This window comes from Mastomys coucha, unplaced genomic scaffold, assembly GCF_008632895.1.
Source record: "Mastomys coucha isolate ucsf_1 unplaced genomic scaffold, UCSF_Mcou_1 pScaffold23, whole genome shotgun sequence".
In the NCBI taxonomy this organism is placed as follows: Eukaryota; Metazoa; Chordata; class Mammalia; order Rodentia; family Muridae; genus Mastomys; species Mastomys coucha.
Genome location: NW_022196906.1, coordinates 86327721 through 86346149, shown reverse-complemented (window position 1 = coordinate 86346149; position 18429 = coordinate 86327721). Strand labels below are relative to the sequence as shown.

Here is an 18429-nt window from a genome sequence, read left to right as displayed (position 1 = left end):
GTCCTGACATCCTAACACAGCACTGCAGAGCACCGGTCCTGACATGCTAACACAGCACTGCAGAGCACGGGTCCTGACATCCTAACACAGCACTGCACAGCACCGGTCCTGACATCCTAACACAGCACTGCAGAGCACGGGTCCTGACATCCTAACACAGCACTGCAGAGCACGGGTCCTGACACCCTAACACAGCACTGCAGAGCGCCGGTCCTGACTTCTTGGGAAGCTTAGCACACTGACACTTGGCAGCATGGAGGCAGTACTACTAGGGCCAGCAACAACATGAAAAAAGATAAGATTCAAAGATTTTTATACTTCATGTGCATTACTTTTGAATCTTCGAAAGTTGAAAAACAAACAAACAAAAAATACAAAGCCTAAATTGGTAAACCAGTGACTATCCATTTATATCTTTTCTCTTCCCATTGGCTGTTATGTTACCATAATTTTCTTTTGCTGTGATAAAACATCATGATGAAGGCAACTTAGAGAGGGAAAGGTTTATTTGGGATTTAGAGTTCTAGAGGGCTAAGAGTCCATCACCCTCAAGAGTGGTGAATCAAGGTAGTAGGAAGACAAGGGAGGCAGGAACAGCTGAGAGGTCACATCTGAAACCTCAAGCAGGAAGCAGAGTGTGGGGGAGTGGGGAGAAAGGCAGGGAGGGAGGGAGGGAGAGAGAAGCAGAGAGAGAGAGAGAGAGAGAGAGACAAAGAGACAGAGACAGGGAAAGAGACAGCCGAACTGGGAGATGTTTGAACTCTCAAAGCCTGACTCAGTGAGGCATTTCATCTAGCAAGGCCACACCTCCTAAGCTTCCCCAGACAGTAGCAGCTACTGGGGATCGATTATTCAAATGTTCCAGAACAAGCGGGGACATCTTGTTCAAACTACCAGTTCCACTGCAATAAACTGCTTGGCAAGGCGCAAAGTCTCAGTTACTGAATTTACATAAACCAAGTTCAGTTCTCACACCAATGTCCTGGGTCTCGCAGCTCTCAAGTTTACTATCTCCAAGAGTGACTCTAAGATCAGGCCTGGCGGTGTACCTGGCTTAACGGGTTTCCCAAATGGATGCTAAATGCTTACCTTGGGAGTGATCTACAGAGTCACAGGAAGCCACCTGTGACAAGGCAGGGAAGTTGGCAGCACATTAGGACTCCTCGAGTACCTGAACCTATCACAAAAGTGAACTATCAACCATGATCCAGGGCCATAAGCACCTGAGAGTTGCCACCTATGTCACAGAGGCAAGTATGCATTTTAAAATGAGTTGTGTTCTCATTTTAGGCCACAGTCTAACAATGGATTACGTTTTTACAAAATGTATGGCAAACCCTCTTATCCAAAAAACACTGCCAAGACAAATGTCTCAAATTAGTAGAGGAAGGCTATGCAACCAGCAACAAGCTACCAATGAGTTCACGTCAATTTTCCACCATATCTGGTGGGTAATAAAATCAGATTATTCCCCCAGCAGTGGTAGTCCATGCCTTTATCCCCAGTACTCAGAAGGCAGAGGCAGCAGAATTCGAGGCCAGCCTCTTTTACATAGCTAGTTTCAGAATGGTCAGAACTACAGAGACCCTGTCTCAACACACACACACACACACACACACACACACACACACAATCATAGTTCCTGAGCCCTGCCTACTCTATGATCTTCATCATCTCTTTACCCTTGAATTCACTGCAAGTTCCCTTAACGCATGACCAATTCACTTATAACAATTGTACAGTTAAAAATAACATGTTCCCATTTTTACAAAAATTACTATTTTCTAAGTTTGTATGATTCAATAATATCCACCTTTCAGCCAAGAGTTACTAAGTTCTAGCCTTTTTTTTTTCCCTTTTCTTTCGACATTACTCTAGTTTTAACTCTCTTAAATAGTATTTATCCCATTTTGCAGACCAGTCTGAAAAGATGTTGAAACGATGTTTGGTCAAATCAGCCAGCCAAGCGGAATGAGCAATGCCATCAGTAACCAGGGTAACCATGTGGCTCCAGTAAACACGTCAAGGCCATTCTCAGCCTCAGCCTCTGAATCCACTCTCTTCACTGGTTGCTATTTTAGAACTATATTTTATTTCAAAGTTAGATGATTAAATGGGAGCCTTTTAGATAGTTTTTAGGCATAGCATTTTTTGAAATACATATAAATACTCTCTTTTTAACATCAATTCATTCCATTTAAAATGCCTACTGGAAGTCTACCACACGCAGCCCTGTGAGCAAATCACTCATAAACTGAATAAATAATAAGAGCAGAGACACTGAGTTCTTGTTAGAGTCGGTGTATTGTTCTTAATGTGATCCTTCTTTCCAACTTGGACAGTATCTACGCAGCTCTAGTCCGGGACAGACTCAACACCTTCATCTCATATGCAGTAAAAAAAAATCCACACATTTTCCAAAATGAACCTGTTGGGTTCAACGCCACCTGCCCCACCCAAGCCTCTGGCGAATACTGGTTCAAACCCAATAAAATTTTAGAAATGAAACCGCCTCCCAACTCCTCACAGTTAAGCACTTAATAGACTTCAGACTGGGTGGCCAGGATGCATGAGAGAGAGGCTCCAGAACTGGAAAGGCTGTTTGAGGCAGGAGCCCTTATTTCTGCCCTGGGGAAGCTCAGGGTCTCTGGAGGGAAATGTAAATAAACTGAGCGCTCAGAGGGCTTCCCATGGAGGCGCAGTGGCTACAGTGTTATCACTCTACTTTCACCTCTGAACCTCGCCTCTTCACATGTGATCTGGCTTGGTGGCTGGCTGGCTGCTCAGCTTTGCTGGCAGACCATGTAATGACCATGGCACCTGGGGTCTGGAGAGAGTTCCCTGAGAGTCACTGAGCAAAGAACTAAAGCTGTTAAGTGAATTCTGGAAGCTCCACAACCACTTCTGGATGGAGTCCTTTCCTTTTTCTAGAGTGTCCACATGGATTTGATGCGGAGGGCAATGACTTCCCAAGGACCCATGTCACTCCAGATCTAGGGCCAGCTCTGGATGATCAGTGCCACAAGCATCTAATCCTCACAGTAATAAGGATTTCTCATTCCTTGTCTTTGAGGTTCAGAGATGAGGGTACAGATAGCAGCTTAGAGCAGTGATTCTCAACCTGTGGGTCATGATCCCTTTGTGATCCAATGATTCCTTTTGCAGGGGTCACCTTAAATCTCTCAGAAAACACAAATGTTTACATCTTAACAGTATTCTTAACAGTAGCAAAATAAGTTAGAAAGGAGCAACAAAAATAATTTTATAGTTGGGGGTATTAAACTGTATTAAAGGATCACAGCACTGGGAAGGTTGATAATCATTGTAGAGTGATCTGGATCCCTTTGGTTCGGTTAAATAGCCAAGGTACCAGGAAAGGGTGGTCGTGAACATGTGAACCTGAAAAGCAGACATACTGAGAACTACTTCTCCAGCCTCTCTCCATTTACAAGACATCATTAATTTCAAAAAAATGTAGACCTTTTAACTTTCAAAGTCTCAATCATCCAGTTTCTATTTTTTTTAACCACAGTAACTTGTCCTTAATGATATAGCCATTAGCCTTGTGATGAGCACTCACAATTATTTATTTTTTTCATACAAAGTAATTAAAAATACTTTCCTTTGTAGAATCCTTTGGACCTCTTCTTGTGGTGGTATATCTATAACTTGTGTACCCCTGCATCTGACATCTTCTACACAAGTTTTATTAGTAACACACACTAGCAGTTACTAGTAGAGACTGAAATCAAATGAGAAGCCTACAATGCAGGTTAGAATTGAGGACAAAATAATTCATTAGCATTAACTGGAAGCATGCCCATTCTTTGAGAATAAAGTTGCAATTACTCCTTTTAAAACAATGATATAAAGGACAGCAAAAATATTTTAAAAGAATTGTTAAAAATCATCTCTGCAAACTTCATTTGAACTAGCTTTAAAGAAAAAACTGCTCAGGAATAACTAAAGGAAAATTCAAATTTTTGCATTCTCATTCTGTTTAGATTAGACTCTATCATCCCTGGATTCTAGCCACAAGGTGGAGCTGTGATGTCATAGTTTGCAAACACAAACTATAGAAACCCAGAGATGAGAATGCTTTAGTAAAACACAGCATCAGAGGCTAACTTACTGAAACTATATACTTTTTCCAATTACCAATTACGTACCACTGATGCTCAGTATCGAATACTCTTCCACTTGCTCAGTGCTGCCCTGGCAGTTAGGAGCTCTAGCAGATGCAACTATCACGTGACCGACTCCCCTTGCTCTTCTAAGAGATCCTATTACGGTCTCAAAGGTCACTGAACAACATTGTAAGAAACACCTTTAAAATTTCCTTTAAAAGTCATTGTGCAGTGATGCACAGAGCAGTTTATTATCTACCCCAAATTTACAGGAAACCTTCTCTTTGCCTTAATTCTCCGTGACAAAGTAACATTACTTTAAAATGAGGCTTTGGAATGGTAACCCTTCTGGCACGTTATAGCAGTTTTAAATTAACGACTCATGTTTTTTACTATTATATAGGCAGAAGTTCCTAATTTAAAAAGAAAATTAATACTTAAAAGAAGCCACTTATTTTTCAGTGAAGACAAAACATACTAATTGGTTTCTTAATGTACAAATATGAACATCATAAATCTGATAGCACAAAAACTGCTCTCATAGCCGAACATAGGGTCTTGTACCTCTATGGCAAGAGTCCATCCAATGGGCTCTAAGCCCAGTCCACAGCTCAGTTTACATTTTAGAAGCATGTGCCAACGTAGTTTTCTACTTTCTTAATTTGAATCAAAGCTCATTTCTTCCATACAAACACACACACACACACACACACACACACACACACACACACACACACAGCCTCCATGTTTTCCTCCAATGTCTATTTCTTAATAGCAATTCCAAGTCTGTACTTGTTCTGTGAAAGGCCACAGCAAAACACTGCTGACAAAGCCTGCTTTCACGATGTCCTAAATAATTTAATTTTCCAAAAACAGCATCTAGTGAAAGGAAGTTATTTACACAGACTGATTCTCCACCGTAAACAGCAATTTTAAATTCTATTAGATTTGTCTGCAGTTTAAAGAGATCTGTTGTGTAAATGGTCCCTAACTCTGAATGAATGACATGTCCAAACACTAACACAGAAGATGTGCTCTAGTGCTTAGCCAGCAGGCAAACTAGCAGGAATGTGGGCTCCTTCTCTCACTAAGAGCACCGCGGACTACCTATATGCGTGCTTTTCCAATTTTTTACTCTATGAAATCACCAACGTTAGTTACTTTTAAAGGTAAAGTAGAACAGAGACTGAAATACTAGAATGTAAGGATCTATTCTAGGGGACAATATTCATACTGATTCACAGGTGCGTAGTTAACAAACGCAGACACGAGACCTGTCTAATGAATGTGAGTGAGCAAGAGGGTCTGTTTCAAAAAGGAAATTAGAAGAAGAAATAAGAAAAGGAGAAAAATAACTTGGAGCAAAAGAACTATCATGAGGATTTGAAAGCCTTCTTGTTTTAGACATGTGAATGATATTTTTTGTGTATTTTTTTCAATAATGTCTAAATGCATTTACATAGTGAAAGATTTCAGTTGTAAGGAAACAACAAAAAAATAAAAAAGCACAAAATCCATTTACTCTTCCAACGTCTCCCACCTCTATGTTCTTCTCTAGAATATTTTACACACACACCAGAGAGAGATGGATTTGTTTTTTTACATAGCTGGTCTTGCACTCCAGCAGCATCATTTCCTCATATACCTCTCTTGCAGAGACATCTGTCACTTTGTTATTCCTGAAAAGAATGCATGAATCATGGCTCTAGGAACTCTTCCCATCAGCGTCTCAGTAGTCTCTCTTCTCCACCTACCCAATCCTACACTGCCCCATCTTTAACTTGTACGATCATTAAAGTGAGATGAAAAATAAAACCAGAAAATTAGCTAATGTGTTGTGTTTATTCTACTTCTGGAAACATGGCCTGACATGTCATGTAGGAGCCAAAGCTTGCCATCTGCCCCTCTCTGAACAGTGTAGCATGTGTCCGAGGCTAGACTGCAGAAAGCAAGTCTTTTAGTGTCTGGTGGACCCGGATAGTGCCACTGCCAGACCAGATCTACATACTGTGAACACTGCCGGAAGTGAGATTAGACTAAGAAATCATTACTAAACACTTCCTCAACCTGGTTGATCTACTTTGCCAGTTTAGGGCCATCAAGAAGAGAACAAGGATGGAATCCAACTTCTTTACTTCTCAATCAGTCTCCTGGTGAGCATAAGAGGGGAGTCACCATATCCTCACTGCCTGGATCCTCAGAGACTCGAAACTACAACTAGACAAATATGTAGACTGATTAAATGTATGGCTTTCGTTCACGCTCGTATAAAATGAGTTATTTCATCTCCCTGGTCACTGTAAGATCACCCGTCACTGTAAGAGTAGAAAAAAGTACAATTGAATTTAAAATTTAGGTAGTAATTGATATACTATTAAACCATCAAGGTAAATGAAATAATTATAGCTTTTATATCCAGATATGCTTTCAGACTAGTTTATAATATGTTCACTTCTAAAGAACCACCAATAATACAGAAAAGCACAATGTTTATTTTAAATTACTTTATTTTTCATTATTTTCTAACAGAGAGTTAGAAAAATGAATTTGGCACCGTGAATAAAGACTTTCTTCAAGTTTAACCTTTAAATTAAAAACAGTAGCCATAATATATCTAAACCTCATTCAGAGAAATATTAAAAATTGAAATAAAAAATTTTGCTGTGGGAATTTTTAAAAAGTAGGGTAGAGGAGAGGTAATAACGAGACTAAGAATGAGAAAAATAGTTTATGGCGAGAGAAAGAAAAGCCCCTCCCCTAGGGGGGAAAAAAGAGAGACTAACTACCAACTATAGTCAAAGGTAAAGAACAGGCTCAAAAACTATTTTCCTGATATAAAATTCAAGTACTTAAGCTTTTAAAAAAAAACATAATAAAATTTACTACTAATTTTAATGAAATTGTCATTTTTCCTTATTATTATTTTCTATAATTAAGGGGAAAAATACCAGAAGGAAACAAATCCTGCTGACATAAGGACACTTGGAGTTGACGCTTGAAGCGCTTTGTAAAGCAGAAAGACGTGAGCTTCCTTCCCCTGAGAGCTTGCCCTGGAGGAACACAGGGGCCCAGTTTCCAACAGAAGTGAACATCTGCCTCACCGCTAAGTTTCCTTCCAATGGATATACATTGGCTATCTGCACTTAAGTTTCTTGAGGAAAACCTTTGTGCAATAATTTCTTTGGGTTTTCTTCCTAACTACTGGAAAACAGACCTACACAGAGGTCAACGTGACTTAATAATTACATATAAACTCAGTAAGCATCGGAGTTCTGCACTTCCAGATTTGCTGATTTTCATTTAGAACCATTTTCTATAACGTCCCCCACCGATAAATAAAATCTTCTCAGGTTATTCTTAAATAAGAACTCGTTGCCAGGCTTACTTATCATCACTTATGCCTTTGTACCTAAACATTTCATAAACTGTCATTATTTTCAGAGACAAAGCACAGAGATAAATATCAACTTTCACTTTTTTTCCTTTCTTTTCTTCTTCAACCTGTGTTTTAAGGCTCAGAGCAGACATTAAGAGACATCACACCATTTTATATAAAAAGTTTTCAAACGCTTGGCTCAACGTGACGTTGTTCTGCTGCCATTATTTAAATATTCCTCTCGTCTTCTCAAGTACAACTTCACAGACATGTTTGCGCCAGTCATTCACCTCAGAGAGCCATGCAGTTTGCGTTATGGAAATAACTTAGGGATCTATAAATGACACTGCAATGTATCTTGTTCCATTTTTAACAGGAAGTCCTTCGTGCAAATGTGTGAGCCTCCCAGGATGCATGAAGCTCCAGCCTTTTCGTGGGGATTCGATGGAGCAATTATACCTTAGAAATTTGCACCCACCTCCCTGAAAAAGTTAAAGAGAAACAAACACATTTTTAATCAGTGGCCACATTCAAACTGTGCCATCTAAACAGTGAGCAAAACCAAAATTATCAGCAGAGCCTTTTCTGTAATATCGCAGCTCCTTAAAAATTTTTTTCATATGTTTGTCATAATTACCTGAAAATCCTCTCCTACATTATTCAGAGCAATGTTGATGGTAAATGTTGAGGCATCATGGTGGGGACGGAGTGAGCGCTGTCTTTCAGGTGAGTACTTTACTACAAAGTTCAGCAGTGCAAATCCCTAGAAGATCAATGCAGGAGGCTTGCTTAGCAGTGAAAACAAGGGAGACCACATTCTTGCCTGAACTGGTAGGTGCGGAACAGTCAGGAAGAACGGGACAACTACCTTTGTATAATATCCTGCGAAGACCTTCAGTGTGACTGGAGCAATGAACTCACGGATAAAGTGAAGCCAAACATTCTCCAGATCGATCTGCTTCATATGAATATCATCCGTTGGGACATTTTCATAACCACCAGATATACGGCTATCCTGGAAATAACATTAATACATTAAGACAATTTGTACTGATTATTATCTTGGTATTGTTTTTGATCAAGAATCATGATAAAACAAACAGCTGTTTGAGTATGCTGTGCCATCTGGTTTAACTGCAAGAGGATCAAGTTCATTCAGGTAACACAGCCTTGCACATGACATGCATGTGTCGGTGATGAAGCGAGCTTCAGTTAGAAAACACTTTTGTACTTATTAATTGTAGATGGAGTTTCAATATTAAAGTGGGCTTCTTAAGTCTTCATACCACCCCTGAAAATAACTTTAAAATCAGCCTCACGGTAGATCCCACTATGCGCTATGTAGCCCAGAGCCCCCACAGCCCTTCTTGTGTTTGGTGAAACCCAAGGCTTTCAGCAAGTGTTCACCATCACATCACCATCTTTAGACCTCATATCTTAAAAGCACGCCTTCCTGATCAGCTACGTTAACTGTGAGCCACTCGGGGCAAATGCAATTAAGGTTCCAAACTATGCCACTAAAAATCCCTCTGTAATGTTAAATAAAGAGCAGAGTGCCCCTGTGGCTCCTTAAAGAGACACAAGGAATCAATGCCTGTATTACTTTCTGCCAAGTTTCCTAACTGAATGTAAACAAAAAGCAGAATTACAGATTCCGCTGCACTATTTTATACACACAAGACCATGTTAACAGTCAAATGCATGATTCTCTTAGCGTTTTCAATACAGTGTGCTGGGACAATATGCACAGGGAATAAAAACTGTCCTTGGAATGCTGATGAGTGGAGACATGCATTTCCTCATCATTTCCAGTCTGGGGGCGCGGTCCCTCGTGGCTACACAGTGGAATTACTTTCATAAATGAGAAAGGGACCCAGGTACAGAGTGAGCTGAAAACAATTGGCAATCAGTAAGATGAGGCTTACAAGTTTCTCGATGGCTAATTCAATTAGCGCAAGGCCTCAGAGACGTGTACCAAATAAGGCGCATGTCCTCTGAAAAAAAATCTCTGACTCTCTACCCTTCCCGTCCCCACTCCACTCCTTTCTGCAGATTATGACTCACGTGATGCTTTCCTCCGGACCACTTGCCATAATGCTCCATTTCTTCTACCAACTCATCACAGGCTCGTTCAGAAAATATGGGGAACCAGAAGACATCTGGACAAGGCTACAATACAGTGTGCCGTTACAAAGTGGCATAACACCAGTAATAACTTTGGATATGTACACGTTTTTAAAAACTCTTCACCAGAAAACCATTTTATCAATGTTTAATTGGTAGTGTGCTTTCTTGGTCTTGCTCCATAAAACAATGGGGCGTCACAGACCTGGAGAAACATCCTCAGAGACAAACCTGAATGACAGTTTTGAACACTGAAATGTAGTATACTTTTAACAGACTGTTTAAGGAAGGGAACCCACTGATTTTCCAAGACAACGTTCCACTGTGCTGCCACCTATCCAGAGCTCCCCAGCTTCAGTGGCTTGAGGCAGCTCCAGCACCTAGATGCACATCTGCTTATTTTCAAAGACAGTGAGGTCTTGATCGTTGGCTCCATTAAGAAAACTAAAAGCTGTAAGTAAACCTTAGGAATAGTGCCTAGCCAATATTTTCTCTGTATTTAAATTTTCTGCTAATGTAGTATTACTTAAGATTTTTGTGGAAATAATAGGAAAAACACTCTATAAGGAAGAACCATAAGTACAAACCTGCTCCACTATATTTTCAGTGAAAATCTTTGAATAATCACGGTTTATGTATTTTTCCTTCCAATCCTAAGAAAAAAAGAACACATTTAACCAGAAGACATAAATGTTCCATAAATAAGTATATACATTGTAAGAATATTCAAATAACTTATAAGTTCAAGGAGCTTGTAAGCTTCTGAAAATAGTCATTTTCAGAAACCAATTTATATTTTAATCCTGGCCTGATTCTGTGTATGGGTAGACCCCATGAAACCAAGCCTTTTATTTATAAAGTTTCATGTCTCAGGCTATTAAAATCGAATATTATTATAATGGATAGATTTGTATGCAATTTTTTATGAAATTATACATATGGTATATAAACATAAAACACAGAACTGGGAATGTAGCTCAGTGTTAAGAGAAGGGACAAAGCCTCACATTCCAGCTGGGTTGGGCCATCATTTTTAATTTGTTGATGTTAAAGTCCCTAATGTTTTATATTGGGCATTGTCATAAACATTTAATTTAAAAACATCTTTCTAGCCATCAAGTCAATTATAATCTCACTTATCTTTTAGAAATTCTGAAAATGAGAAAATCACTAAATGTTCTGTCACTGAAAATCTTCAGACTGAAGTATGAAAGAATGAGCAAGATCATGGGAAGGTTACTAGCTCAGCACATTCCCCATCACCGCTCAGGAGAGCGGAGTTCCTACAGAAATACAGACAATGAAGGACAGGAACTAAAGCTCACCTGGAAGCTATAACCAAGTAATGCCATCCCTCAAAACTCAAAAATTCAGAACCTGAGTTAAGCGTGTAGACTCTATTCTTTCCATAAGAAAAGAAAACCATTTCTAGTTCTACCTCATTAAAGTTGAAAGTGTACAGGTAAAACAAGACAATATACCTTTGAAATACCAAAGTAACAAAAAGATATTTCTTTTTTTATCCAACAGAGGATTCAGTGTTCAACCTTGCTCTTTTTGGAATCCTGCTAGTTTTCAAAAAAATCAAAGAGTACTCCCATCAGGAGGTGATAGTCATGTAATTTAAAACTTACTGTTGGCAGGGGAAGAGATCTTAAGAAGGTAATGAAAATGACTATTCAAGAAAGCTTTCTTAATAGATAGATGTGCTAATGCTACTGATGAACGAGGTCCCTGTAATTCAAAACCAGCAGCACTTACTATCTGACTCAAATTTCTTCATCTTAAGAGAACATTACCTTATACGGTAGAAAGCTTTACTCTGCATGGTCCTTCGCTACCTTAGTAAATACTTACAAAAACTGTCAGAACACTTTACTAAGTAGTATGACACTAAGTAACTTCAATTAAATACTGGGTGTTTTCCCAAACTAACTTGTGATATTTCGTGTGTGTGTGTGTGTGTGTGTGTGTGTGTGTGTGTATGTGTGTGTGTGTAGGTGGGATTAGGGGCAGCTGGGGATGAACCCAATGCATTTTGATGCTAAGGGATAGTTCTAACCCCAAGTCACGAAGGTCTTTCTTTTTTTCCCCCTTTTGAAAATATGTATGTTATTCATATTTTTTAAAACTATGCTTAGTACTGGGAGAAAGCAAAGAAACTGATAAATTCCTTTCCTTTAAGATAATTGTATCTTAATTTTAACCTGTTCTTGGTCAAGTTTAGAACTACTGCAGATCATAAAACACAATTAATTGTACCCATTTAAAAACATTTATGTGTCAATATTAGTACACGATTTATGTCCATTTAATGTGACTGGAAGATAAGCAACAAGGGAGTTGAACATGAACATACCACGGGATTTTCAAAAATCTGCCAGAGGTCATTGTTAAGATGGGAAGTGTTGTAATTAGCAGTTGATAACAGCCGTCCAAATTCATGTCTGTTAGAAATGTACATAAACACACCCTACATACCAAAAAAAAAAAAGGAATATTAATCTAAAAGTGCAGAACATTTAATCATGGGAAAAATACATAAAATGCATTAATTTCAATGTTTATAATACTTCATTTGTAAACACACATTTTAATTTTCATAGAACATGTATTATTTAAAATAAATATTGTTATAAAATCACACAACACACAAAATAGCACTAAGGGTCAACTGAAAGGGAGAGGGGACCAGGTTTCTGTCACTCTCTCAATAATCCTAGACACAGACGGGGAAAGCAGAAAACATTCCAGACATCGACAGGCAATCAAGTGTGTCTTCTTTTTCTCTTTGCTTCCTTTCAAAGAAACACGGATTTTATGGAGCTCCAGATGTCAAAGTTCTTGCTCCGTGCGGCACTCCTCCACTGTTCTGCCTCAGCACCCAGACGGTTAGTTCTGCAGGCACTGCAAGGATCTAAGAGGGACTTCTCCTGTCCTTGCCTTAAACCCAGTCAGTGTGGCCGACACCACTGGGTCAAGGAAGTCTCTTTGTACCTGTTTTTGTTATAAGAATGATTAGTAGCAAACAAACACATCAGGAAGTGCCGAGGTCTCGTCTCTAATGGAGATGCACTTTCAACCTACTTCCTTCTCCAGCGCATCCCCAAACCTTACAACACTAAGAAAAAGCATCTGAAGTTATTTCTCTCACCTGCTAATCATACTGTGCAAATTACTTTCATCCGACCAAGAGCCGGCCCTCCAGCAACACTCCTCCAGAATCCCACAACACACATACGAGCAGATAAGCATCCCATGAGTACCAACATTTTACCCACCAGTGCAAAGGAGACTCTTAAGAGGTGGCATTCCTGCCACTCAACACAGCATATCTAACAATTGCATAAAGAAAAATTAGTAAAAGTAAATAAAAATGACACCTTTGGGGGGTTGAGCATTTGGAATGTTTCCGGAGTAGGGGAGTCTTTTTCCCTTTGTAAGGTCTAAAATGAAGAGAAGCATCGGGTCAGTTGGTCTGCACACCCATGTGCGAGTCATCTTGGTACATAAGTAAACAGAGGAGCTCGGATAAAAGCTGACGCTGTGAAACGCCCTTCCTGAACAGCATGCAGAACAAGCATAGCTTACGGAGCACGCGTGAAGGTCAAGCCAGCCCCGCTGCTGCTTTCCTTTAACTTGCTTGGTGAAACACATACAATCCAAGCTCATTCCTTAGCAAAACTTCATTAGACACGTAATTAAGACAAAGGAAGGAAAATGAGTAAGAGGCCATTCCGGATGCGCTGTTGAGTGAAATCAGCCAAACATGAGCACACAAATACAATCAAAGGTCCTGAGGGTGTTCAATGAGGGTGCACACAGATACACAGGCCGAACAAACATTCTGGAACACATGCCTTGTTAAACTAAGGAAAAATACTTGCCAACTTTTCTGATATTCCTGGGGCCATGATTGCATATATAAATTAAGGAACAAAATAACAATATCTGAAATAGAAAATCTTATAAATATGTTTTCTGAATTAAAACATATTTGTGCATTTTGAAAAGTTCTTTTCTATAAGCATTTATATTTTATTATAAAAGTACATTTCTAAAACACTAATGTATCATCAACACTATATATATTAAATATATTATTTTTATAGTTTGGGGAGCCTGCTTCATAAGAGTATACCAACACTAATATTATAGAGTACACTCAGAAAAATATAGTCGCTGATTTCACAAGATTATGTACTTATCAAATGTGTAAAGTAAATGTTATTCAAATTAATATTAACTAAACTCGATTATTTTACTTAAAAATTTTCAAATGTGAGTGAACAGTAATTCTTAAAAGAACAAAGCTTATTCTTAATTCTGCCTTTATTAAAATCTTCTTAGGCTGCTTATGAAACAATCATCATCTAACATTTAAAAAATCTATGTTACATATGTTCACAAACTGTTCTCCATAAAACATAGGATCAAAAAAATTGGCACGTATTTACAAATAAGAGAGAAAAGGGCATCCAAATACAGTGGCACACAGACTGAAAAGCAAGCATCTCATCAGAAAGCTGCAGGAAGCCGCAGCTCTGGACCTTACCATATCTCGAGCATTGCGGCAAAGGGCCATATCAGGATCCAGCTTATCACGGACAAAGTAGTTCCTTTCATTCATCTCTGATCGGAGTGTCTTTCCTTGAATTAAGTACACATTAGCCATGTATGGGACATTCCAGATTCCTCTGAAAGTAAAAAAAAAAAAAAATACATTCCAAAAATACCACACATTCAAAAACGTGTTTCATGCTTACAGTTTAAAATAAATGCTTTGTATATGTTCAGGCTTTGTATATATAAATTACTTCAGCTGGTAAAGCATATGGTGGTGTTTGACACATATGAATTTTTGAATATACATATCCTAATGAGGTTTAGGAGGAACTATTATCCCTAGGTAGACTTTCAGCTAGGTTGTATCTAGCTGTTCATACCTGCCATTGTTGTTACAGTTAGATCACGATAGTCAACTGTACAGAATGTTTTCTATTTAACAGTGAACATCTGATAGCGACAGAGAACCAGAGGTGTGCTGGCATTAGGTGGCATAGCTCCCTAAAGTAGACATCAGAGCCAAGACACATAGGCCATAGAAGTATTTATATCGCAGGACTTTGTAAACACTATCATGAGGCCGTGCATCCACCACAGCAAAAATGAATAAGTAAAAAATAAATAAACATAAACATAAGAACTGTTAAATGGTATTCGCAAGGAATTCACTAAGCTTTCCTTAAATCTGTGTGGAAGAAGCTGAGAGGAAATACAGCTGCAGAGCAAGTGTCTGCAGGCAGCTCTCTCTCTGCTCCATCCCCACCCCATTCTGACAGGGCTCCTTCTATACAGTCTCAGCTCCTGAAGGCCAGTCTGTCACGTTTAGGAATCAGAAAGGAAAAATCTTGACCAAGGAAGTGTAAGAACTCATTTTGCCTTACTTAGATGAGAAAATATAAACAATCAAAGGCTTTTAGATCTGCATACATTGTCAGGTAAATGTAAACACTAAACGTGACGGAATGCAATGCTTCCTTCCAAGGGCACAGATGCAGATGCACTCGTGTGTGCCATCATCACTCCTCCCTCCAGCTCAGTCACTGACCATCGTTCTTATCGTCCTCTTCACTTTATCCTAAGGATAAATCAGACAGGAAGCCACTGTGCACGAAGAAAGTATGATTTACTGCAATCGACACAAAGACTCTGTTCTACATCTGACAACCTTCATTTCGAATCCATGGATAGTTTCAAATATATGACTTATATATCATTTTAGACTCAATAAAAGTATCTGAAACAGAGTTGTCTTGCTACTGATCTACCATGTTCTCAGATAACAAAAACTTTATCACACTTGCATCTTTCAGATGTAATGCTCCTAAGTCAATCTTTACCTTCAGAAGGAAAACACTTTGTCACAGCTACAATTTTCTCAAGGAAAATACGAGGTATTTAATCTAAGGGCACCTCTTTTAAGATGTCAGAGTATATTCCACTTTTAAACTGAGCTGATGAGTTTGATATTTAAGACTGAGCACTTAGGATGCAGGCATGCTAGCCTACCATCTGGAAAACAAGAGCGACACTCTTGCCTAGCATTGCCTTAACAAAAACTCTTGACATTTGACAGACTAATTTTTTTTTTTTTATTTTAGAAAATGTCAGCTATCTTCTGGAAAGTATATATTACTTGCACATTTGTATTTTATAGCGTGTGTATTTTTTGAAACCCCTACAAGATGACAATTGAATGCTGGTGGTTTCTTACCATTTATGTACACATTAGCTCTTCCACACAGACATGAGAAAGCAAAGCAAAAGCTACCAACAAAATCACCTCATGGAGTTGGGAGTGTTGGAAAGCTCTGGTTTTCTGCATTATTATTTCTGTATTTATAAATTTTAAAGACATTAAAGACAAGTTTTATTGGAGCCACTAAATGAATTAGGTAAACTAAACTCTTTTGCAACTTTTTTTTAATTCTTTTTCTTTTGCAACTTTTAAGAGCTCTACTCCTCTCTATACTAGATGTGTACACATGGCAACCAAGTATTATCATATAACGAGGAAGTTGTCCCATTAATCATGTAGATTGCTTTCTATCTTAAAAAAAAGTTTTTATGTAACTGTAAGTGATCTCCAAGTTCTCAAATTTATCCTAAACAAATAAAGATTATTTTCAAGTAATATTAGTAAGATCATATCGTCATATATTGTGTATGAAAAGATTAATCAGACAACTCACACTCTGTTCCCTTGAACGATGTCCACGTAGTCTTCAGAGCGAGCATAGTATCCATCAGGACTCAGTGCGCCCCAGAAGTTGGACCACAACTTGCCATGACGTGTCACGAGAGGAGCGATGATCTTCCTAAGGAAGGAAACTCACAGCATTATTAACTTTTAAATATTCATTGCAGTTGTGTACTTTGTAAGACGTATAACATGGTGAAGTTCATTTAACAATTATAACAACCATAACATATACATTTAGATACATATATAATCCACAAATAAAAAATGAATCTCTTCATCTTTTCTTCAATAGATACACAAAATTTTCAGTTATGTTAATTAAAAAGACAAAAACAGAAAATTATTCAAAATGCTAAGAAAATACTGAAATAGCTTTTTAACAGCTTGCCAGTTACATTGAAGAAAGTAAACCTAAATTGTTTCATTGTGTTTAAATTAAATTCTAGTTTAACTGGCAAACTGAACACTCTCTACAGTATTAAGGTAGCCAATGAATATTTGTTGAACGAAAAACAACACATGCAGATGGGCCGAGACACTGATGAGACAATGTTCCTAAAACAAACCCTAATCACTTTACCATCTGTCTCCAGGATTTCAGAACTTTTAAAACTGGGTTATAGTTGTAAGCTGGCCTGGCAGCAATGGATACGTCAGCCTTCACTTCCGAAAACAAAACAGAGACACTTGCCTGGAACTGAAAGTCCCCTAGGAAACCTAGAGTTTAAATGTAATTGCTACTGTGACGGTCCTGAGACATGGGACTTTGAGAGGCCTGCAATGCATCATAGCCCCATAACTTCAGAGAAGATTATAGAAGCAGAGAGACCTTGAAACTCTTTTCCTCTTGCCCCTCCTCTCCTCATAACGTACCAAAGAGTGTGAGGAGGCAGCAGGCAGCCCTGAAGAAGCCCCTGCATCCGATGCTGAATCAGCCAGCATACAAGTCCACCAGAGTCAAACAATAAACTCTTACTCTTTATAACCTACCCTGTTGATGCCCTTGTTATAGCCATAGCAAATACAGTAAGACATCATGACAATATTCTGCCTGAATAGCTATTTGGAAAGTGGTACCTTTGGGACAAACACAGTACCAAGCACCTATACACATAAATGACAAATTAAGGAAAAATGTGTATCATGCCCACCAAGGTTTTTTTTTTTTTTTTTTTTTTTTTACCATTTACCAAAGATTAGCCAGAAGCACATGGCTTTGTACTACTATAGCACTAGAAATGATACTATAAATTAACTTTATGGGAATGCAGGGAATGATGATTCTATGTCCATAACTGACAGGAAGTATTTTGACAGTTCAAAAAAAAAAAAAAAAGACAAAGCAAACAAAAAACTTATAATTTATGATCTCAGTTGCTCCTCAAGTGTTATACTGAGAAACCTAGAAACCAAAGCTTGGTTGCTGTGTGCCTCAGTGTTTTTTAAGAATGGAAAACATGAGGATTTAAACTGGAGGGGATGACTTCTGTTATACCAAAGAAGTAAAATGGGGAGCAAGAAACAAAGGGAGAACAGAGAGGTGACAGATGCTCCAAGTTACATATCCCATCCTGAACATGTGACTCACACTTGAGTCCTCTGCATCTCACACATATCGCTATGCACACATTTCTCAAGGAAACTTCAGAAACAGAAACAAGAATCATGAGGACCATAGGTAAACTTCTGTAGCAGAGAAGTCCATGCAAATAGGAACCATTGGTTTTACAAGTCTGTAAAGGGGTAAGGAATAAAAAAGGCAACTGACTTCCTTTTGAAATAAATTTTATTTTTCAGATTATTAAAGCCTTTGATTAATATTAAGGGGAATCTATGTTTAAAATCTGGAATGAATTAACTGTTATACTAGGACAGTAACTAATAACTAAGTAACTATAGCTACCCAAACTGTCATAAAATTAACTCATCTGTGCTGGTTAGCTTTAACTCTCAGCCCAACAAAAAAACTTAGCATCACCAAGAGTCTTAAAGAAAAAAAAATTTCATAAAACTGTTTTTCTAAAATCAGACATTTC

At 38.4% G+C, this 18429-nt stretch overlaps 1 protein-coding gene across 2 annotated transcripts in view; it reads right to left on the bottom strand.

The window, feature by feature from the left end:
• Positions 1–6616: 6616 nt before the first annotated feature.
• Positions 6617–18429, bottom strand: part of Plod2 (procollagen-lysine,2-oxoglutarate 5-dioxygenase 2) — a 70495-nt gene continuing 58682 nt past the window's right edge. Inside the window, exons 12-20 of one of the 2 annotated variants that reach the window (XM_031343158.1) lie at positions 16383–16508; positions 14183–14324; positions 13011–13073; positions 11987–12100; positions 10215–10280; positions 9568–9672; positions 8372–8518; positions 8141–8266; positions 6617–7985 (exon numbers count right to left, since the gene is read on the bottom strand). In XM_031343158.1, coding sequence (XP_031199018.1) covers positions 7830–7985; positions 8141–8266; positions 8372–8518; positions 9568–9672; positions 10215–10280; positions 11987–12100; positions 13011–13073; positions 14183–14324; positions 16383–16508 — 1045 coding nt within the window. In that variant the 3' untranslated portion in view covers positions 6617–7829. The remainder of the gene's footprint in view (positions 7986–8140; positions 8267–8371; positions 8519–9567; positions 9673–10214; positions 10281–11986; positions 12101–13010; positions 13074–14182; positions 14325–16382; positions 16509–18429) is intronic. The other variant, XM_031343159.1, reaches the window with a different exon arrangement.